The sequence below is a fragment of the Lacerta agilis genome, chromosome 8 (genome assembly GCF_009819535.1).
Source record: "Lacerta agilis isolate rLacAgi1 chromosome 8, rLacAgi1.pri, whole genome shotgun sequence".
Lineage (NCBI taxonomy): Eukaryota > Metazoa > Chordata > Lepidosauria > Squamata > Lacertidae > Lacerta > Lacerta agilis.
Genome location: NC_046319.1, coordinates 39,433,488 through 39,451,975, shown reverse-complemented (window position 1 = coordinate 39,451,975; position 18,488 = coordinate 39,433,488). Strand labels below are relative to the sequence as shown.

Here is an 18,488-nt window from a genome sequence, read left to right as displayed (position 1 = left end):
CAGAGAGCAGGTCACATGTGCAAATATGCACACCCAGCCCTTTTGTGTGTGCTTTGCATGAAAAAAAAAGTCTGCTTGTGGAGGAGCCGCCAGGAAGGGCTTTCCTCCCAAGCTTCTCCAGCTGCTTCCATTTCAGGCTCTCTTTGCCCTCCATCCACCCATGATCGGTCAGCCCCTGCCTTCACGGGAGCGCTCCTTTCCTTAACAAGCACAACAATGGCAGCTGCAACGGCCTGCCGCTGGATCTTCAAAGAGGAAATTAATTCCATCTGCAGAAGGGTCAAGTGCTGGAAAGTGCCGAGCAGTGCAGTTTGCATGGCAGGCTACAGAGGCGGCGATGCTAATAAGACTACGTTGAGAACAGCAGCCTGGCTCTGGGGAGTCCGATGAAGGCTTCTACAGATTTTGAAAGAAACAGTCTCCCACACCTAATGATGTCTGCTTTCCAATTCATTAATAATGTGGAGCGGGGAGATGGGAGGGAGAGGCAGGCCTGGCTTTGAAATATCAGAATGGGAGAAGATGGGGATTGCTCCCTCCTCTCACTAGAGGTCACAAAGCAAGAAGCAGCTGCAGCCACAGGGCCACCAGAGCTGGGAGCCAAGGACCATAGCATTACAGGGATAGTTCCTGTTATGGGCTGCAGCAGTAGGAGCTGGAAGAGGCCTTGAAGTGCAGCCCAAACAGGCCTCGGCCTTCAGGAAGACAAGTCATCAGGTGATGCCTAATGAAGGGATTTCAACTCCAAGCAGCTTCCTCTAGGCTGCCTGGATACATTGTCTGACCTTGCTGCTTTGCATCATTAAAATTTCCAATTCCCAGGATGGTGCTTAAGGGAATTGTCATTTTACCTTCATCCTTCCCCTTCCAAAAACCCATTGGAAATGCCGCTCCCAAAGCAGGTGTGAGCCGCTCTTCCTGGGCCAAGTGAGTTGTGAGTGAAACTCTTCTCTCTTTTCCTGAAAAGTGCTTCCTGGGTCCAGTGACACGGTGCCTGCTATCATCTCTTCTCTGGAGCTGCCAGGGGGATGGGCTATGTTATTGGACCTCACTCTGCTTGCAATGCAGAGAGCTGGGGAAGAGGACACACCCACTTGCAGCCTACCCAACCACTTCCATCAGGCTGACATCTCTTGGCTTTGACATGCCTGTTGGAAATCGCTCTGTCTCCACGTGATTTTTCTGTATGGTTTTAGCAATTCCACACAAATGTTATTCCCTGCTGGGAGAGACAGTGCTGCCCTGGAAGCTCTCTGTCCCAGGCAGGAGCTCTCAATGCAGAGAATTTTATCCCCTCCCCTGACTCAATGTAACTTAAAGGAAGGTGCTTTTATTGGGTGCTTTTATTGGGGTGCAGAGAGACGACATTCGTGCTCTGATGCACAGCTTTTTGTCCTTCCTTGGAATTTTCTAAAAGCAATATACATATTTTTCTACTTTTTTATTTTGTATGCTTTTATAAGCTGCACTGGGAATGCTGGTTGACCATTGAAGGATAGGGCATACAGTGGACGCTCGGGTTGCGAATGTGATCTGTGCAGGAGGTGCATTCGCAACCCGCAGCGCCACATCTGCGCACACGCGGGTCACGATTTTGCGCTTCTGCGCATGCGCAAGCGCCGAAACCCAGATGTAACCCATTCCGGTATTTCCAGGTTTGGCGCGGAGCGCAACCCGAAAACGCGTAACCCGCAGCATGTGCAATTTGCCCAAGTGTAGAAACAGAATGTGAGTTTCAGCAGGTGTGTTCAAGAGAAAGGAAAGGAGAAGCCTGTGTTGGTGCCTCCCCAGCTCTGAAGTGGGGCCTGCAGGCCATTCCTGCTGCAATCTGCTAAGCTCCAGCTTCAGCCCCAAAATATCTTGGTTCCAGGGTATGTTATTATTGCACTGCTCCCCTTTTTGTGTCAAAAACTGGCACCGCAGAAGCACCCGACGCTCTGCCGCACCCAGAGCAGATGGCTTACCAGAATCCAGGTACATGATGGGTTTGTGCATTGCAGGTTCTGGAGAAAGCAGCTAAAATTCAAGAACTGCAAGATACCATCACAGATCTGCAGAACGAACTCTCCCAGAAAGACTTGGAGGTGGCGTGCCATCTGCAGGAAGAGCTCCTCCTGGAGTCACAACTGAGCTCCCTGCCGCAGCTGGTAAGGCTTGTGCTGTATGTGGGGTGGGATCGCTTGCCACTTTTGCCTGAGGTTTCTCTCTGTCCTGAGTAGTGACAGAAGAGGCACAGTTGAGGGCCACCAGTACAGTTTGAAGGCAGTAAGGCTAATCAAAAGCTTCCTCTTCTTTTAACTGGAGAGATCCTGGGTTGGTGGGTGCTGGTAACTGAGGGGTTGTAAGAGGCAAGAGCTTTTCTCGTGCATTTGCTTTCGAGCCTGTCTGGGGGCCATGGCTCCTTGGATCACCTTGACAAGGAATTGGTCACTTGTTGCTGACCTGGGACCTAACCTGGGATCCAAACAGTGCCAGAGAGGCAGGAGGGAAACACAGACAGAGTTTTCTGGGTGCCCTTCCCTATTGGCCAAGCATTGGCTGCAAAGTCTCCTCTTGGGTTGATCTCTCAGCAGGCATGTCTGGGGAGTTCTAGAAGGCTGCTCCTCAGTGCAGTCTGCACTTGGTTTAGGCCAGGGGTCAGCAAACTTTTTCAGCAGGGGGCCGGTCCACTGTCCCTCAGACCTTGTGGGGAGCTAGACTATGTTGTTTTTTTGGGGGGGGGGGATGAACGAATTCCTGTGCCCCACAAATAACCAAATAACCCAGAGCTGCATTTTAAATAAAAGCACACATTCTACTCATGTAAAAATGCTGATTCCCTGACCGTCCACGGGCCGGATTTAGAAGGCGGTTGGGCCAGATCCAGCCCCTGGGCCTTAGTTTGCCTACCCATGGTTTAGGCTGTAATCATCCATATACTGACCAGATACAATTCACATTGTATCAGTTGGACTTTCCTCTGTGTAAATGTCCTTTGTATACACTTGGACAATAATTCATAAAGCATTAAAGGTGGATCAGAAGGATTCTACCACGTAGCAAAGCATCAGTGAGAGAACTCCCATCATCATCATCAAGCCAGCTGAGGCAATGGAAGATGAAGTCCAACAACATCTAGCAGGCCACAGGTTCCGCACCCGTGGCCTTCCTGGATTATTAATGCCCCTTGGTCAGCTGCTTGCTCGGAGAGGTAGTGCTGTTGATACTTCCAGGCAGGAGTGGTTCTTGTGGTCCTCAGGGAGGACACTATTGGGATGTCCCTTCCAAGGCAATGATTCCTCCTTTCTGAGTGGGTAGAGAAGAATAAGCACAAACACACACTCCACACAGAGAGACCCTTCATGTAAGTGCTGTGTGTGGTGCTCTCCTGCTGGTGCCAAGCATCCTTGCAGGAAACATTCTGGTGTGTGAGTGGAGAAGGAGGAGGGAGAAGCAGCCCTGGCAACCCCTGGGGGCAAGATGTTTGGCCTAGGGACTCAGCAGCTCCTCGCTCAGCCCTCTGTCCCTTTGTGTCTGCTACTCCTGCTCCTCCCCTCTCCTTGGCTTGTTATTTTTCTTTTGACCACTCTTCTCTGCTCCCAGGTCAAGGGCTTGCCCTGTTACAAGAGAAAACTTAGCTGAAAAATTAAGAGCTTTAATCAAAGCTTCTCTAGGCAGCACGAACAATCAGGAAACACTGAACTGGACAAAGTTAACTGCCATTCAGAGGGAAACAGCCAGGGCTTTGCCGTTTCCTGAACAAAGGACTCTGAGACTGAGCCAGAGTTGTGAATGGAAGTGCCAGGAAAAGCAGGCGGGGGAGCCATGCAGCACTGTTTCCCTGTACAACTCACACGCCGGCCATTTTCCTTTCAGCAACAATGTGGAGAGAGGCAGGGAGGTGTCCACAAAGCCAGCTCCCCTCCCCACCCACAAAGGGAACAGATTTTTCTGTCTGAGAAAACTGCTAATATTTCAGGCTTAAAGGAGGGAAAGGAAGCCCTGGTCTCCCCTGAGGCATCCTTTGTGCAGAGGGGTGGGGAATGTATGTGCTTGTTTGTGGGCATTGCCACTGCTGCTTTCCCCCCGGACTGAGTGCAACCTGCTACACCCAACCCAGCTGGCCTCTGCCTACTGAATCTGTAAAGCAGAGCCACCCAGCTCTTCTTGACTCGTCAGGAAGCCATTATTGTGCTTTCTTTCTGCATGTATATGTGGCAAAAGAGATCCATAGAAGGGAGAAGGTTGGAAGCAGACAGCTAGAATGGGAGTGGCCACCGGATCAGGCCAAGGAGTAGAGGGGAGGGAGAGGCAAAGGCAGGATATGCCTGATCTTTTCCACGTGGCAGAGAGAGGGTGATGAGGCAGGGCTGATGTTCTTCCCACTCCTTTGGCACATGAAAGGTGCTCCTCTTTGCCAGCCTGGCAACCTCCTCCAGCTGGGGAAGGTGCTGGCTCTCTGCTCACTGGGGGTTCTCCAAGGCCCCCCAGGTTTGTGTGTGCACATGGGCTGGTTAACAAAGAAGGCAAGGTCCTGTGGAGCAAACTGGCAGCATCTCCCATTAGCCTGCTTGCCACCACTGGGATCCACGTTTCTGCATTGTGGCTGCTGCTGCCGACTGGCCCTGTGTGCACAGCTTGGAAGGAAGGAGGGTGTGCATGCGTACCCTTGCAAGAGAAGGAGCAGCCTTGTGCGCAAGGGAGCCGGGGGTACGGTTTCAGCTTGGCTAAACAATTAAACTCTCAGAGCCGAGGGAGGAGCAGTAGGGCCGTGATTTTCTTTTCTTTTGCAGTAATTGCCTCAGCAATCAGCTTTGATCATCCAGGAGCAGAAGAGACGTGTTGCAAGTTGACATCCGCGGTTTTAATGCAGCCATTTGCATACAGGCGCAGAGCAGAGCACACGGCTTTCTGTGGCGTCTTTGACCTGAAACCGCAGCAGCTTCATAGACACCTCATTTAATTTAATATTTCGCCTCCACTGCAGAAGCCATTGGGGATGGGGGTGGGGCGGATAATCTGGCTCTTGCTTTCTCTGCAAATGTCTCCAGAAATGACATGAAAGTAATTGCTTCTGAACAGAACAGAAAGGAAAAGAAAAGAAATAGCAGAGTTGATTCTGCTTAAATAGGATGGGGATTCGCCCCAAAGATGCTGCCACCTTCTTTACAGCAGGAGAATGGATGCATGTGTGGGGAGCTGGGGACAAGGGGGGAGAGAGGGATGACCTAGCCTACTACTTCTCAGGAGGAGGAGGCATCTTCTGTACTGCCATGGCTGAGACAGCCTTTCACCCCACCCTGGGGGTAGGGAACTTCCTTGCTCCTGACGGTCTGGAGGCTGCAAACCACTCTACCCCCGTTGTGGATGGAGAATCCAGAGGGACATTAAATGGATGGTTTCTCTGCCAGGCAAGACGTAAGAGCCCTGCTAGACCAGGCCAGAGGCTCAGGTGACTCACCGTGGCCAGCGAGATGCCCCAATGGGAAGCCCAAAGGCAAGGCATGAAAGCTCTAGCCCTCCCCTGCAGCCCATCTCACCTCCTGGCCTCTGAGCCACCTTGGCTCATGGCCACGGATAGACCTCTTCCCCTTGTAAAGCCACAAAATGGGTGAGAGCTAATTCCCTTGGTTCCATTTGCATCGTAGGCAGTGACCCTCTGGCTGCTTCTCTTCCCTGGGCAGCTACTGTGCTCCAGCAGCTGGGTCCTTTGAGAACTGCCTCTCCTCATCCAGTCCACCAAGCAACTGAAACTAGAGCTAAAGATCATTGGCCATCAGCACAGCACAGCTCCCCCACCCCAAGACAACAGGGCCCAGATGATTTTGACTCCCCAGCCTCCTCTCAGAAGCTGGGAAGGTTCAAGGTGCCCATTTGATGTGGCAACTCAAGCTTGGAGTTCTTTGAACTTCTGCAGCCCTGTCCAGCCCCTTCTTGGGTGTTTTCCACCTTTCAGGGACCTGCTGGCAAGCCCTCTGGCGTGGGGCAGGGGTGGAGAGGCCACCAGGAAGAGCTTTTTCTTCCAGAGGCCAGAGCAGCACCATTATCCCCACCACTATGCTGCTCTAAGGTATGAAGAGGGTTAGGCCTGGCACTGCTGCAGCTTGTCTAGCTTCCTCCAGACAACTGCCCCAGAAGCCAGGACACAATGCTCACCAGCTCTGGTGGCAGGACTGTCACAGCATTGGCTGATGCCCACTTGGCACATTGCCAGGTCCTCCAGGCTTCCTTCTCGCACCGCTTGGCCTCTGCCTCCACTCTGTCCTGTCTGGGGTATCTCCCCCTCCCTTCCCAAGGCTTTTGGGGGCTGCAGCAGCACAAGCCGCTCTAGCAGATCAATACCCTGAGTCTTGTCGTCTTCTCCCTGCTTATTGGTTGACATTCGCAATCCTCTCTTCCTCCCTCCCTTCCTGTATAAACCCCTTTCAGCTGGAGCAGCAAGCCGCAGAGACCCTGAGGCTTCGGAGCCAGCTCCTGCTTGGGCAGGATGAGAGAGACAGCCTGGCAGACAAGGTACCCGAGACCCCTCTCTCCCCTTTCTCACGTGGCTGCTGCACGGAGGCAAAGGGAAGGTGTCTTGGCTTCGTGCCCTCCTTGGGCCCCAGCAGAACTCCTGGCCTGCTAATATTGGTTCCCCCCACCCCCACAGGCAGGAAAGCAAGCAGCGCTTCCCTTTCCCACCTGCCCACCCAAGGTCTGTGCTTTATGTTGTTTTGTTAAAGCCCCTTTAATACTAATTGATTTCTCTCTTCCTCCCCCCTCCCCCCCAATTTCTTCCCTTTCTTCCCTGGGCGGGTCAATAGCTGGATGCTCAGGAGCAGAAGATCTATGAGTTGCAGAGCAAGCAGAGAGAGGCACAGGCAGAGCTGGAACAGAGCTGGATCCGAGTCCTCCAGTTGGAGCGAGAGCTGGAGGCCAGCAAGCAGCAGCAGGAGGGATCCCAGAACCAGGTACGGGAGTGCCAGGGAAGAGGAGGAGGAGGAGGAGGAGGAGGGGGAAGCCAGCCAGGGCAGCAGCAGGAAGAGGAGGGGAAAGCTGCTGCTGCTGTTGCTGCTGCTGCTGCTTAGCTGGGTCTAGCCAGCCCCTTGTTGAGGCTGCTGTAATGGAGCAGATATTCGGCATATTGATCTTCTCTTCCTCCTCCTTGCTGAGCTTGCAGTGAGGTGACTGGGAGAGAGAGAAAACCATGGCAGAGTGAAGAGGGTGGACTGTCAGGTGCCTGGATCTGGGCTCCCCAAATGGGTATTGTCTGGTGGAGAGCTGCAGGCAGCCTTGGTGCCAGCCTTCCAAGAGCCTCCTTCATCCTCCCTGGCAGCATCTCCTTCCTGCCACTGGCTGTGCCGCAGTATAGATCTGCATGGAGGAGGAGGAGGAGGAGGAGAAAGAGAAATGCCCCTGGAGGAGCCTCAGTCATGGCAGCAACTCTTGGTCACTCCGTTAAAAAGCTGGGCTGGGATTCTGCCCTCCAGGCCCAGGGACGTATTGGCAGCTTTAGGTTTTGTCTCCAGAATTTGAGGGTGTTGGCAGCTGGGGTGGCCTCCTGCTCTGGAGTGTGGATAGTGGATCTGGGCTTGGAGTGTGCCCCCAATATCAGGGGTGTGTGTGTCCACAGGGGAGCTGCTGGAATTGCATGTTCCTCACTTGCCTTTCCACCCTGGCAGAGAGTTGAATATTTTTCTTTTGTTGCCGGGGGGTGGGGGGGGACATCTTCTGCCCCTGGATGAGGTCCTGATGGAGCTCCCAGGCTCTGTCCTGTGTTTGACCTGAAACGGTGGATGCTCAATTATGCAGGGGAGGTGTTGGAGACTTGACCGCTGGCCCTTGGCTGCTGCAAGTCAGGTGCATATGGTTCCTGCCCCTTTTCCTTTTCTGGACAAGTCAGCTCTGGCTTTCTGCGAAGGAAGGGTGGGTGCTGTTCTCAGGTGGTGGCACTCCTCCCTCCCCACCTCTGGGTTTAGAAGGCTGCATTGGAAGAATTTTTGAGCTTAGGGGTGTCATATTTACAGCTGCTTGTTTGATACTCTGGGGACCCTGTTGTGACCAGCACTGCTTCCATGGTACTGTTCCTGCCCTGAGGACTTTTAACTGATATGCTCTTCAACTGCTGCCTGATGGGTCTTCTGGTTTCCAAAGTCCCCACGTATCTATTATGTTGGGGCCGGAATCTGAAGAACAGCATCATAGGTGCCAGTTGGCTTCCCTGGAGGTGGTCCCCTGTGAAATGTGGAGAGTACAGGGCACAGAGTGCACACCAGGCACTGCCCAGTGGCTGAAGCAAAGCCTCCTTCCCTCAGTGTTTGTATAATCAACATTCAAAGGCTAGAACATGGCAAGTTCAACCACCACAATGGTCACCGCAAGTACATCTGGAAGCGTGCTCCTGGGGGTGGGGGGAGCTGCGGTTGTCCCCTACTGTCATAGGCAAGGTGAGGTGGGAAAAGTTGTGGCATTGCCTGGTATATTATGGAGTGGAGTCCAGCCAGAGTGGGTGGAGTTTTCCACCTGTTCCCCTTTCACTAGCCTTTACACAGGAATAGTCCTGCAGCTAACATATGTCGCTGTGTGTGTGTGTCCCATCTTTGACAGTTCAGCGAGTGTCGAAGGCAGCTGGCCCAAGCAGAAAGTGAGAACGAGGCGCTGAGAGCCCACAAGCTGGAGCAGATGTTGGAGGTGAGCAAATGTCAGGTGGAATGCCAGCCAGCAGCACAGCTGGCCGTCTGACCCCCACATTCCCTTTCACCCCTCCTCTGACCCCCAACAAGAGCCAAGGTTGCGTTGAGAGGAGGAGGAACAGAATGAAAGCTCCTTCTCAGTTGAGGTTGTAGCTGATTCCTCTGGGCTTTTCCTTCCTTCCTCGCTCCCACAGGAAACCCTCAAAGCTCACCCCCCCCCCCGTGGGTTCTCTGGAGTACATTAGGGGACAGGCACAGGAGGGGCCTGGGGGTGACAGAAGGTCCCTCTAATCCGCCACCTGCATCCCCACCAGATTGAGAAACTGGCGTCCAGCCTCAAAGATTGCAAAAGGAGTCCATGCTATGAGACAGAAGCAGCCCAACAGAGTGGCGAGGAGAAGACGCTGGTAGGTTTGACTGGACAACAGGTAAACTTCTGCTCCTTGTCTCATTGTGATCTCTTCTTCCAGTGCAGGAGGGGCTGTTATTTTATTGCAGTTGTCACATCTTCCTCCAGAAAACCTGAAGGGAAGTTAGGTGGGATTGTCCTGCTCTTTTCTGAGAGGAGAGGGTGCCAGTGGGTGACCATGGCAAGACAGGAGAGAGGGTGGCCCTAAACTGTGCCCTCCTGGGTTTACTGTCAAGGCTGCTTCCAAGTGTGCTGCAGGCCGACACCACATAACAGAACAATGCAGGCAACATTCACGCTAAGGAGGGAACCAACAAATGCAAAAGTGTAGTGGTTGCATGCCTTGCCCTCCGCCATACTGGCCACCATGTTTGGCATGCCCCTCTGCCAGGCCCTCAGACAGGCTGGGCGCCATATCTCTGATGCCATACTCCAGGCAGGCAGGTGGTTGGGTGCTTTCAGGTACACAGCCCAAAGTGGAGCCACTGCTGCTTACAAAGCAGAGCCCTCCAGAGAAGCCCCTCAGAAAAATGAGCTGGGATTCCAGTGCATGTTCCCTTTGCTGCTGCTTGAGCCCAGCATCCAGTCATAGAGCCATGGCAGGAAGGCAGCCTCTCTGCATCCAGGGGAAGGCACAGCTGCCAACTGCAGGTCTCCTCTTGGGGCAGAACAAAAGTTCTGTTTTCTTTCTTCCTTCAGGCATTTTTCTCAGTATCGTAAAGTACCTGCTGGGTTTTTAAATGCTGCTTCAGTAGAAGGCCCTATAGTTTTGTGTGCTGGGGTGGGGAGCAGTAGTTGCAAAGGCTGCCTATGACTCTGTCTTTGCTCTTTGAGCCCCCCTACCCCACCCACTGATTAATTACAAAGAGGGGAGATTTTCAAAGGCAGGACCCTGGAGCAGGACAGAGCCAAAGGCAGAAGAGGGTCAGAGAAGGCTGCCTGTGAACCAGACTCTTGCCTGCCTGTCACAGATGTGGAACACTCTCCCTTAGGAGGTTGTGTGCTCTCCTTCATTGCAGGTTTTTAAGCAGAAGTTGGATGACCATCTGTCCTGGATGCTTTAGCTGAGATTCCTGCATTGCAGGGGGTTGGACTAGATGACCCTTGGGGTCCCTTCCAATTCTATAATTCTTTGTGGATAAGAAAGAGAGTTCTACGCATTTAATGATGTCTCTTGTGAACTGACTCTTCTCTTTGCACATCCTTCTCCAAATCAGTTTTCGTAGATATTCCAAGTACAAAAGTGTGTTTTGAGAGAAAGAATAGTTTCTATTTATTGCTCTATGTTCATAATTTTGTAATGCCACCCACTGAATTTCTTGTCTAAATGCTTTTGCCTTTTCTCATCTAGAGAAGCTCTTCAGCTTCCTGATCCTTTTAGTTTCCCTCTCTGCACATTTCCTTTTTGGGATTAGTGGCCAGAGCCACCCGCTATATTCTAGTTACTGGCCCCCTATGGATGCCATGCGGTCAATATGAAACTTTCTCTTTGATAGTCCTGCCAGCATTTTCACTGGCTCAGCACCCAGAGTTTCTTTTTTTCAGGGGTGCTTTCCATTGGAACCTGCAGAACTCTTTCTGGGGTAGACAGTTTATGTATTTTTTTTCTCCTGATGTGAGTCACCGTGTTATACTAAATGTCACCTGCTGATCAGTTGGAGGGATTTGTTTCAAGCACTTTCCAGGCTTCTTGGGATTTCAAGTCACCTACTGACTTGGTTCTTCACCACTGACTCCAGATCATTTATGAATTGTTAAAACAAAATAAAAAATAAAAAAATTCCTTCCAGTAGCACCTTAGAGACCAACTAAGTTTGTTCTTGGTATGAGCTTTCGTGTGCATGCACACTTCTTCAGATACACTGAAACAGAAGTCACCAGACCCTTATATATAGTGAGAGGGTGGGGAGGGGTATGACTCAGAAGGGTGGTGGGAATGGGTGATACAGGTTTTCCACACCTATCAGCCAATCACACATTCCTACCACCCTTCTGAGTAATACCCCTCCCCACTCTCTCACTATATATAAGGGCCTGGTGACTTCTGTTTCAGTGTATCTGTGGAAGTGTGCATGCACATGAAAGCTCATACCAAGAACAAACTTAGTTGGTCTCTAAGGTGCTACTGGAAGGAATTTTTTTATTTTGTTTTGACTATGGCAGACCAACACGGCTACCTACCTGTATATGAATTGTTAGACAACTCTAGTCCCAATATAATATGTGAGGAGACTTTTGGTTTGATTCCATTCTTCATGAAAATCCTCTTGTTTTTCATCCTCATTACTACATGATCTAAACAAGAGGATGTTGTCCTCTGGCCCCATGACCCACCTTGGTAAGCAACTTCATCAAAGGCCTTTTGAAAGTCCAGGTACACTGTGTGCTATGGTTGACCCCTTGCCTACATTCATGAAAGGTGCTTGAGGCGGGTATACTCTTTGCACAAGCAATGCTGATCATTTCTTGGCAAGGCTTGTTCTTCCACACGCTTGTATTACCAGCCTCATCATGCTCCTCCCACTTTACCCGGGACAGAGGTTAGGCTTACAGCTCTTCAAGTTCCTCACCCCCTTTTTTCAAAATTGGTATTACTTTGGCTACCTTCCAGACCTCTTGCCACAAGGTTGATTTTCAGTGAGACGTTACATACAGTATTTTGCTAATAGTCCAACAATGGTGCATTTCCCATTCTTTTGTTCCTCCTACCTCCTCCTCCTCCTTTTCATGGCTTCCTGGCTTTAACCAGGATGCGACTGGGCACCTTAGATATTTTTGTTTAACAGAATGGCAGGATACAAAAAAATTAATAGGAACTGTGATGTGTGTAAATCTGGAATCATGACGGGCAGGGGAGGCTCTCGAGGGGCTTCACTTGCCCTCGCTGCTCCCAGGGGGAATGTGAGCCTCTTTACCAGCTGTGTGTTTGGTCTTCTCTTTCAGACAGTAAGAGCAACAGCTCGGCTGGCAGCACCAGAAGTGGAAGCAGTTGCCTGGAGGAGCAAATACAGCTTGGCCCTCTCAGAGGTACTGTGGAGACAAAGGGTTGTGAAGGGCTGGGGTGAGAGAAGGACGCTCCAAGAGCTGCCAGCTTGTCCACTAGTATCAGCTCTCCTTGATGCTTGCTTTCAGTAAGGCATGAGAAGAAAGTTCTTCAGAGAGGCAGGTGGGGGCTAGCCTGATCACTAGGAGGCCAGGGAGTTGCCCTTCAGGGTGGGAAGGGTGGTTGAGCAGCTACTCTTCTGCCTCCCTGCCTGCCTGCCTTCCACCACATGGTCATGGTCCTCACAGCACCAGAAGCATTGAGCTGGTGTTATGCGGTGCATCAGTCAGTCTGACAGAAGGAGGGAGTCAAAATATCCGGCTCTGAGCGCATCTGGCTTGCCATGCCTGGACTGCTGGAGTTGCTCAGTTCCCCACCCTCTCTCCCTCCTTCTGTCTCTGAGCACCAGCCAGGGGGTGTGTCGCTGTGACTGCTCAAGGCATGCACTTGCAGCCAGTGTGGCACAGCAGATGTGTGTACATGCCTGCATTCGGAACTGCCTGCCGTTTCTTGCAAAAACAGGTGCCAAGTGTGAGTTTTGACTGCTTCCCCAGTCAAGGTTTCCTTGAAGCTCCCCAACCCTGGGAAGGAGGGAGGGCAATGGGACAGGCAAGTGCTGGGCTTCTACCAGGAGGTCCAGTGGCTGAGAGCGAGCCCTGTTTTGTCTTCTGCCTCTGGTGAGGAGACTCTGCTCTAGGTGGGAATGGAGCTGTGAATGGCTGTCTTTTATTCTGTGCCTGTCAGCTGCTGAATTTCCAGGGAGCAACTTGCCGGCTTTTCTTTCTGGCTTTTGAGAATCCACAGATATGGGGCAGCATTGCCTCTTTCCCCCTCTCCCCACAGCATCCCTGGGAGGGTGTGTGTGTCAGAATCTGTGTGTGTGTGTTTAATTCCCTGCTTTCAGAGGAACACAACTAGCAAATGATGGGATCTTTGACAGAACAAAGGTATTTTTGAGGGCTCTGTAATAGACACTGTTAATGCGTCCCGTCCCTCATTGTCTGCTGTCTGATCCCATCCCTCTGCCAGACAGTCACTGCGGGATGAGTCACTTCTCATGTCTGGCAATCAAGGTGAATTTTCAAAAAGCTGCCATTTTGAAATTATGCAGTAGATGCGGTGGGGTGTGGGGGAACGGCAGAGCTTGCAAAGGCTGAGGGAGACCCCTGCTGTCCTTTTCAGGAACTCCAATCCTCCCACCCCAGCATTGCCAATGTGCAGGAAAGGATAGGCAAGAGTTGTATTAATTACTATCTGCAGCCAAAATGGAGGCAGCTATGCACAGGTTCCCGTTGCTTTTATGACTCTTGGACAGGGGTGGGTGAGATGTCTACATCACCTGCTGCATCAAACAGGGGCCCTTGCTAGGAAGATTTTTCACTCCACAGGGCTTCCTGCCACCCTCCACGGCTGTAGCTGGGCCCTGAAAATGTCCTCCAGACACCAGCCAGAAGCGAGCAAAGGGTGCCAGAGGCAATGAGGGATTATAGGTGTGTGGTTGTGGTTGTGCTCACAGGCCCTTAAACTTCTTGCTAATCTTACCACATTCCTTCCACCCCCACCCCCAGTGGCCTGAGTCTCAAGCACCCCTTAGTATTGGATTTAGTAATAAATAGCAATTCTTTGGCCTTTCAGTGCTAAGCTGCCAGCGCTCTGGGCCAGCCATGGTGGTCCACAGTGGAAGGCAGGAAGACGCTGAGATCTGTGCTCAGGGCTTCTCTGAAATGACACCGCTGACTCCTTTCCTTAAGAAATGCTACCTGCTCGTTCCTCCCGTCCACCTCTTCTCTTGGTGCATTATGATGGAGCAAGACTTTCACCACAGGATGAAATCTCATCCGGCTTAATTCTGTTGTCTAGATGTTTGCCTTGGACTTTGTGGATTCCTCCTCAGTTTTCTTTTGTTAAAAAAAGAAAAATGGGTGCTGTGTTTGGCTGTCTTCCAGTCCCATTCACCTTTTGGGTTGATGCCACCTGATGATCCCAATGATCTGTTGCGAAGTGTATGCTTAATTAGATAATTCATTCTAATTCGTTTTTTAGTTTACTGCCACCTCTTCAAATACTCCTTCAGTGGAGACTCTTCTGCCATTTCCTTCCTTTTGCATTGTCCTCCTATAACACTCTGCCTGCCTTTCGGGCAGCTGTCTGACTTTTGAAGTACAGAAATGACTTCATCATCAGCTCTTCTCTTCTTCTTGCTTTGGTTACTTGGGGGGTGGCTGCCAATCTAGGGTTGGGGTGGGTGAGAGGGCCATTCTGTCTTCCTTGGCACTCGATCAAGCCTCTCCCTGGCACAGGGAGCTTGCTCCTCCTTGTGCTGATGCTTCCTGGATTCTTTAAACTTTGCAAGAGCCACTGAAAGCCTCAGGTCAGGCTGCAGTCCCAAGACGGGCAGGAAAATGCCTCCTCCAGCCTGTGCAAGGGCTATGGCCAAGGGCCAGAGTGCAGGATTCAGCTTAAGGACAAGTTGCCTCCCTTCCTTCTTCTCTGACTTGCGTACCAAGTCAGCCAACAGCTTCATGGTGTGCCATCCCAAGGCCCATGGGGTGCCCAGAGGATCATGTGCTTCTCTAGACTGCATGGGAGTTGCTGTACCTGGGCTGGTCTCCTGCTTCCTACATCAAGCAGTCTTTGGGGTTGGAGGCCTCTGAGACTTGTTTTACAGATCTTCCAGTAACTGGCTTCCAAGAGAGCTGGGAGGGGCCTGAGTGCAGGACAGAGACTCTTTCTGTTCATGTTGCTGGGGGAATTGGAGCATGTGTTGCAGCCCAAAGGGCTGGGAACCCCCTTCCCTCCATGCTGTGTGGTGGGCAGCTGGCATCTATGCACAAATTGGCCCCTGATAGCTACCATCTTGCGGGGGGAGGGGGCTGCCCTCCACCAGCCAAGCCTGACTCTTGCTGCCCTTCTCCATCTCTACCCATCAGCCCCTCGGACGGACTAAAATCTGGCCGGCCTTTGTTGTTTTCCTAATTTCCATTTTGTATCCTAAAATATGCACTCTGAGTTCCGCTCGACAGACACCCCTAATCTAATCTCCACGTCTGCTTTCTAATTTTCGCAGTCAGGGTAAAACAAATTGGCCGGCGTTAATTGTCTGCACAGCAGCCCGGAGCTTCGAGCTGTGATTTACGAGCTCAGAGCAAGCGCTCTGCAACACATTTTTCTTAATTTATTTTTAATGAGTCTCTCAATTAATTTTCTTGGAAACATCTTAATGATGTTGGAGGCGGGTGTTAATGAGGTCTGTGCTCATGCGTCATTTTGCATATTTTGCTGTGCTGAACAGTGCTGTGTGTGCCAGGCCTGTTTGCGGAGGAGAGGGGAGGAAGGGGGTTCTCCTTTCCATTTTTGAAGACGAGAGGAGTGGCAAAGGCTCAGGATCCAAGCCAAGTGATGTCTCTTGTTGAGATCCAGGTTTAAGAGGAGCCTGGCTGTTGGATCAGACCAATGGAGGCCTCCTGTTCTTAATAGTGGCCAGCCAGATGCCCTGTGAGGGATGTACATCTGAGGGCAACAGCATTCTGCCTGCCTGGATTTCCCTGTAAGTGGTACCGTGTTTCTCATAAAATAAGACACCGTCTTATATTTATTTTTCCTCAAAAACCCCCACTATGGCTTATTTTCAGGGGATGTCTTATTTTTATTACCAAAGATTTATAAACGGACCAAGTGAGAGCCATGAGAAGTACTAAATGTGGGTGCAGGCTGCCAAGACTGCACAGCTTATGTACATTCTCTGCTAAACTTTTTTTTTTCTTTAACACAAATACAGTGGTAAGTATTTTTTTTTTGGGGGGGGAGGAGGAATTAAGTCCCAATTCCAAAAGTTTAACCTACAAGGATAGGGTCCCCCTGGAACCTAGGGAAAAGCCTAGCAAGTCCCCTGTCCAAAGTGTTGTATCAAAATGGTGAAATAATAAAAAAACAGAAATTAAAAACTGTTTAGCCATGGGAGGGGGGAGGGGAGATACCCACTTATCTGGCTCGGGGCTCAGCGCAGCACGGTGCTGCTGCTCCTGGGTTCTGCTGCTGGGTCCTGCTGGCTCGGGGCTCCGCTCGGCGCTGCAACAGCAGCCAGTTGCGGGCGCCAAGCTGGCAGCCCTTCTCAGCCGGGCCAGGCGGAGGCGAGGCTGCGGGCTCGGCACGCTCCGCTCGGCGCTGCAGCAGCAGCCGCTTCCGGGCGCCGAGCCGGCAGCCCTCCTCGGCTGGGCCAGGCGGAGGCGAGGCTGCGGGCTCGGCGCGCTCCGATCGGCGCTGCAGCAGCAGCCGCTTCCGGGCGCCGAGCCGGCAGGCCGCCTCCTCCTCCTGCCGCGGCTCGTCACTCTCGCTCCGTACGGCAACCGTGCAGTAAAGAAGATGGGCAGCAGCTGGAGGGCGGCTCCTCCAGCGGGAAGGAGGCTCGGAGGTGCGGGCAACCTCGCATCTTCCTTGCCGCCCTCCAGAACTGCGCCCAGCACTACGGCTTATTTTCGGGGTATGTCTTACATTTTGTGAACGGTTGAAAATCCTGCCATGGCTTATTTTATAGGGACGTCTTATTTTATGAGAAACACGGTATTCAGAGGCTTCATACAGCCTCTGACACTGGAAGCACACAAGGTCCCTGATGGGATCAGCACACCATCTAACCAGCCAGACAGGTGCCCCACACCCTTGTCCTGGGCTTCTCTTTTCATCTATCTCAGGGATCGGCAAAGTTTTTGTGGCTTGGGCCAGTTCACGGTCCCACAGATGCCGCGGTGGGCCGGAGCGCACACACGCACACATGCGCAAATGCTATTTCTGGCACTCCTTCCGGCGCAGAAGAGGCATGCGCAGCTTCCCATTGGCTGCAGGAGCTTCCAGCGTCGCAGAAGGCGGTCCCCGCTCTGCTCCATTCCGGTTTAGCACGGTGCATGGGAGCCAACCAAGCGGGTGGCGTGGTTCCATGGGCCGGCTAAATGACCCCCCATGGGCTGCTTGTGGCCCATGGGCCTTAGGTTGCCGACCCCTGATCTATCTCTTTCTACACAATGGTGAAATCCCCAAGCAGACAGAAATACACTTTCCTCACCCTTCAGCAAGTTGTGATCCTGTGAGCAGGCCCTTGAAGGCCTTCCTTGTGTGCTTTGGCCCAGAACCACAGGTGGCCATGGCAGACATGAAAGTGCTCCCTTGTACCCCTGTGGTGCCAAGCAGGGCCCACCGAGCCAACAACTCTGGGTGGGATTGTCTAGACCAAATGGAGCAGCCACAATCTCTCAGACAAAGGACAAGTCAGGGGACTCCCTCTTGCCTGGGTTAGACACCACCCCACTTGCCCAAGATGCTTGCAAAGTGCCAACAGGGGAACCCCTTCTGGAGGAAAAGAAGAGGCCCAGCGGGGGTTGACTGGGGATGTGAAGAGCACTCAAGGTCAGGCAATGAGTGGACCACACAGACTCCATCCTCCCAAGAGGGCACACCAGGGAGCGATGGCACAAGCCAGCAGCAGCACACCTGAGGATGAAGTTCACAGGTCTGTGCCTGGCGTGGCAAGCACAGGGCACCTGGCAGATGCCACCTGATACACCCACGTCTTTCCTTAAGGCTGGTGGTATGTTAAGAGCTGCCCAGAACTCAGTGGTAATGTGGTCTGTGCCCTGGGGGTGCAGTTGCAACCAAGGGATGCAGTACTTTGGGGCGGGGAGGGGCGGCCCCCTGCTCCCTCCCCACGCTTTATTGGCATCTGGGAAGATGTGAGCCGTTGTTGTTTTCTCACCGCATGTCAGTCTTCATTAAATCACGAAGGAGCAGAGCAGAGACAGCTTTTGTCCCAGCCAGAACGTGGCAGCTGTTTAATTTCAATTAACACAGCCTTGAAAAGAATAACATGAAGGCAGCAATTAAAGGGAGGCAGGATTTCCTTGGTGGCTTCTTGCCGTTGCCTGAGTCACTCCACAGCAGGGGAGGGGTGGGTGGGACGTGCCTCCCGCTTGGTGCTGCAGGCTCCTCCAGGTGCTTCCTGCTTTCAGCATCCTTCTCCACAAGGTGCAGTGGCAGTGCTCCCAGGCGACACACCAGCCTCACACAACGTTGCCTGTCCTTTACCTTGGACTGGTCCAGCCATACAAAGCATGAGAACCAGGGGAGAAGATGCGTGGGGCTTGGAGCCCTCCCTGTGGAAGGAGCTGATGAGGAGGATGTTGTTTTGCCTCTTCCTGAGTAAGCTTAGCTGCCCATCCCACACGCTGCAGTTCGGAAAAGCCCAGAGGATGAAGTAACTCATGCAGCTCTCGGGAGCGCTCTGGACTCAGGATCTGGCCCAGAAATGAGACCTCATGTCTCTTTGGACCTGCTGGGTCCGAAGCAGCCAGGACTTGCTCTGTGATTCCCAGTGGGCGCATATGGCCAGCAGCCA

The 18,488-nt window shown here is 52.2% G+C and overlaps 1 protein-coding gene across 1 annotated transcript in view; it reads left to right on the top strand.

The window, feature by feature from the left end:
• PMFBP1 (polyamine modulated factor 1 binding protein 1) overlaps window positions 1-18,488 on the top strand; it is a 76,244-nt gene that overhangs the window by 43,651 nt on the left and 14,105 nt on the right. Inside the window, exons 5-10 of the mRNA XM_033157094.1 lie at window positions 2,001-2,147; window positions 6,409-6,492; window positions 6,783-6,929; window positions 8,566-8,649; window positions 8,966-9,058; window positions 12,004-12,087. Of these exons, the coding sequence (XP_033012985.1) occupies window positions 2,001-2,147; window positions 6,409-6,492; window positions 6,783-6,929; window positions 8,566-8,649; window positions 8,966-9,058; window positions 12,004-12,087 (639 nt within the window). The remainder of the gene's footprint in view (window positions 1-2,000; window positions 2,148-6,408; window positions 6,493-6,782; window positions 6,930-8,565; window positions 8,650-8,965; window positions 9,059-12,003; window positions 12,088-18,488) is intronic.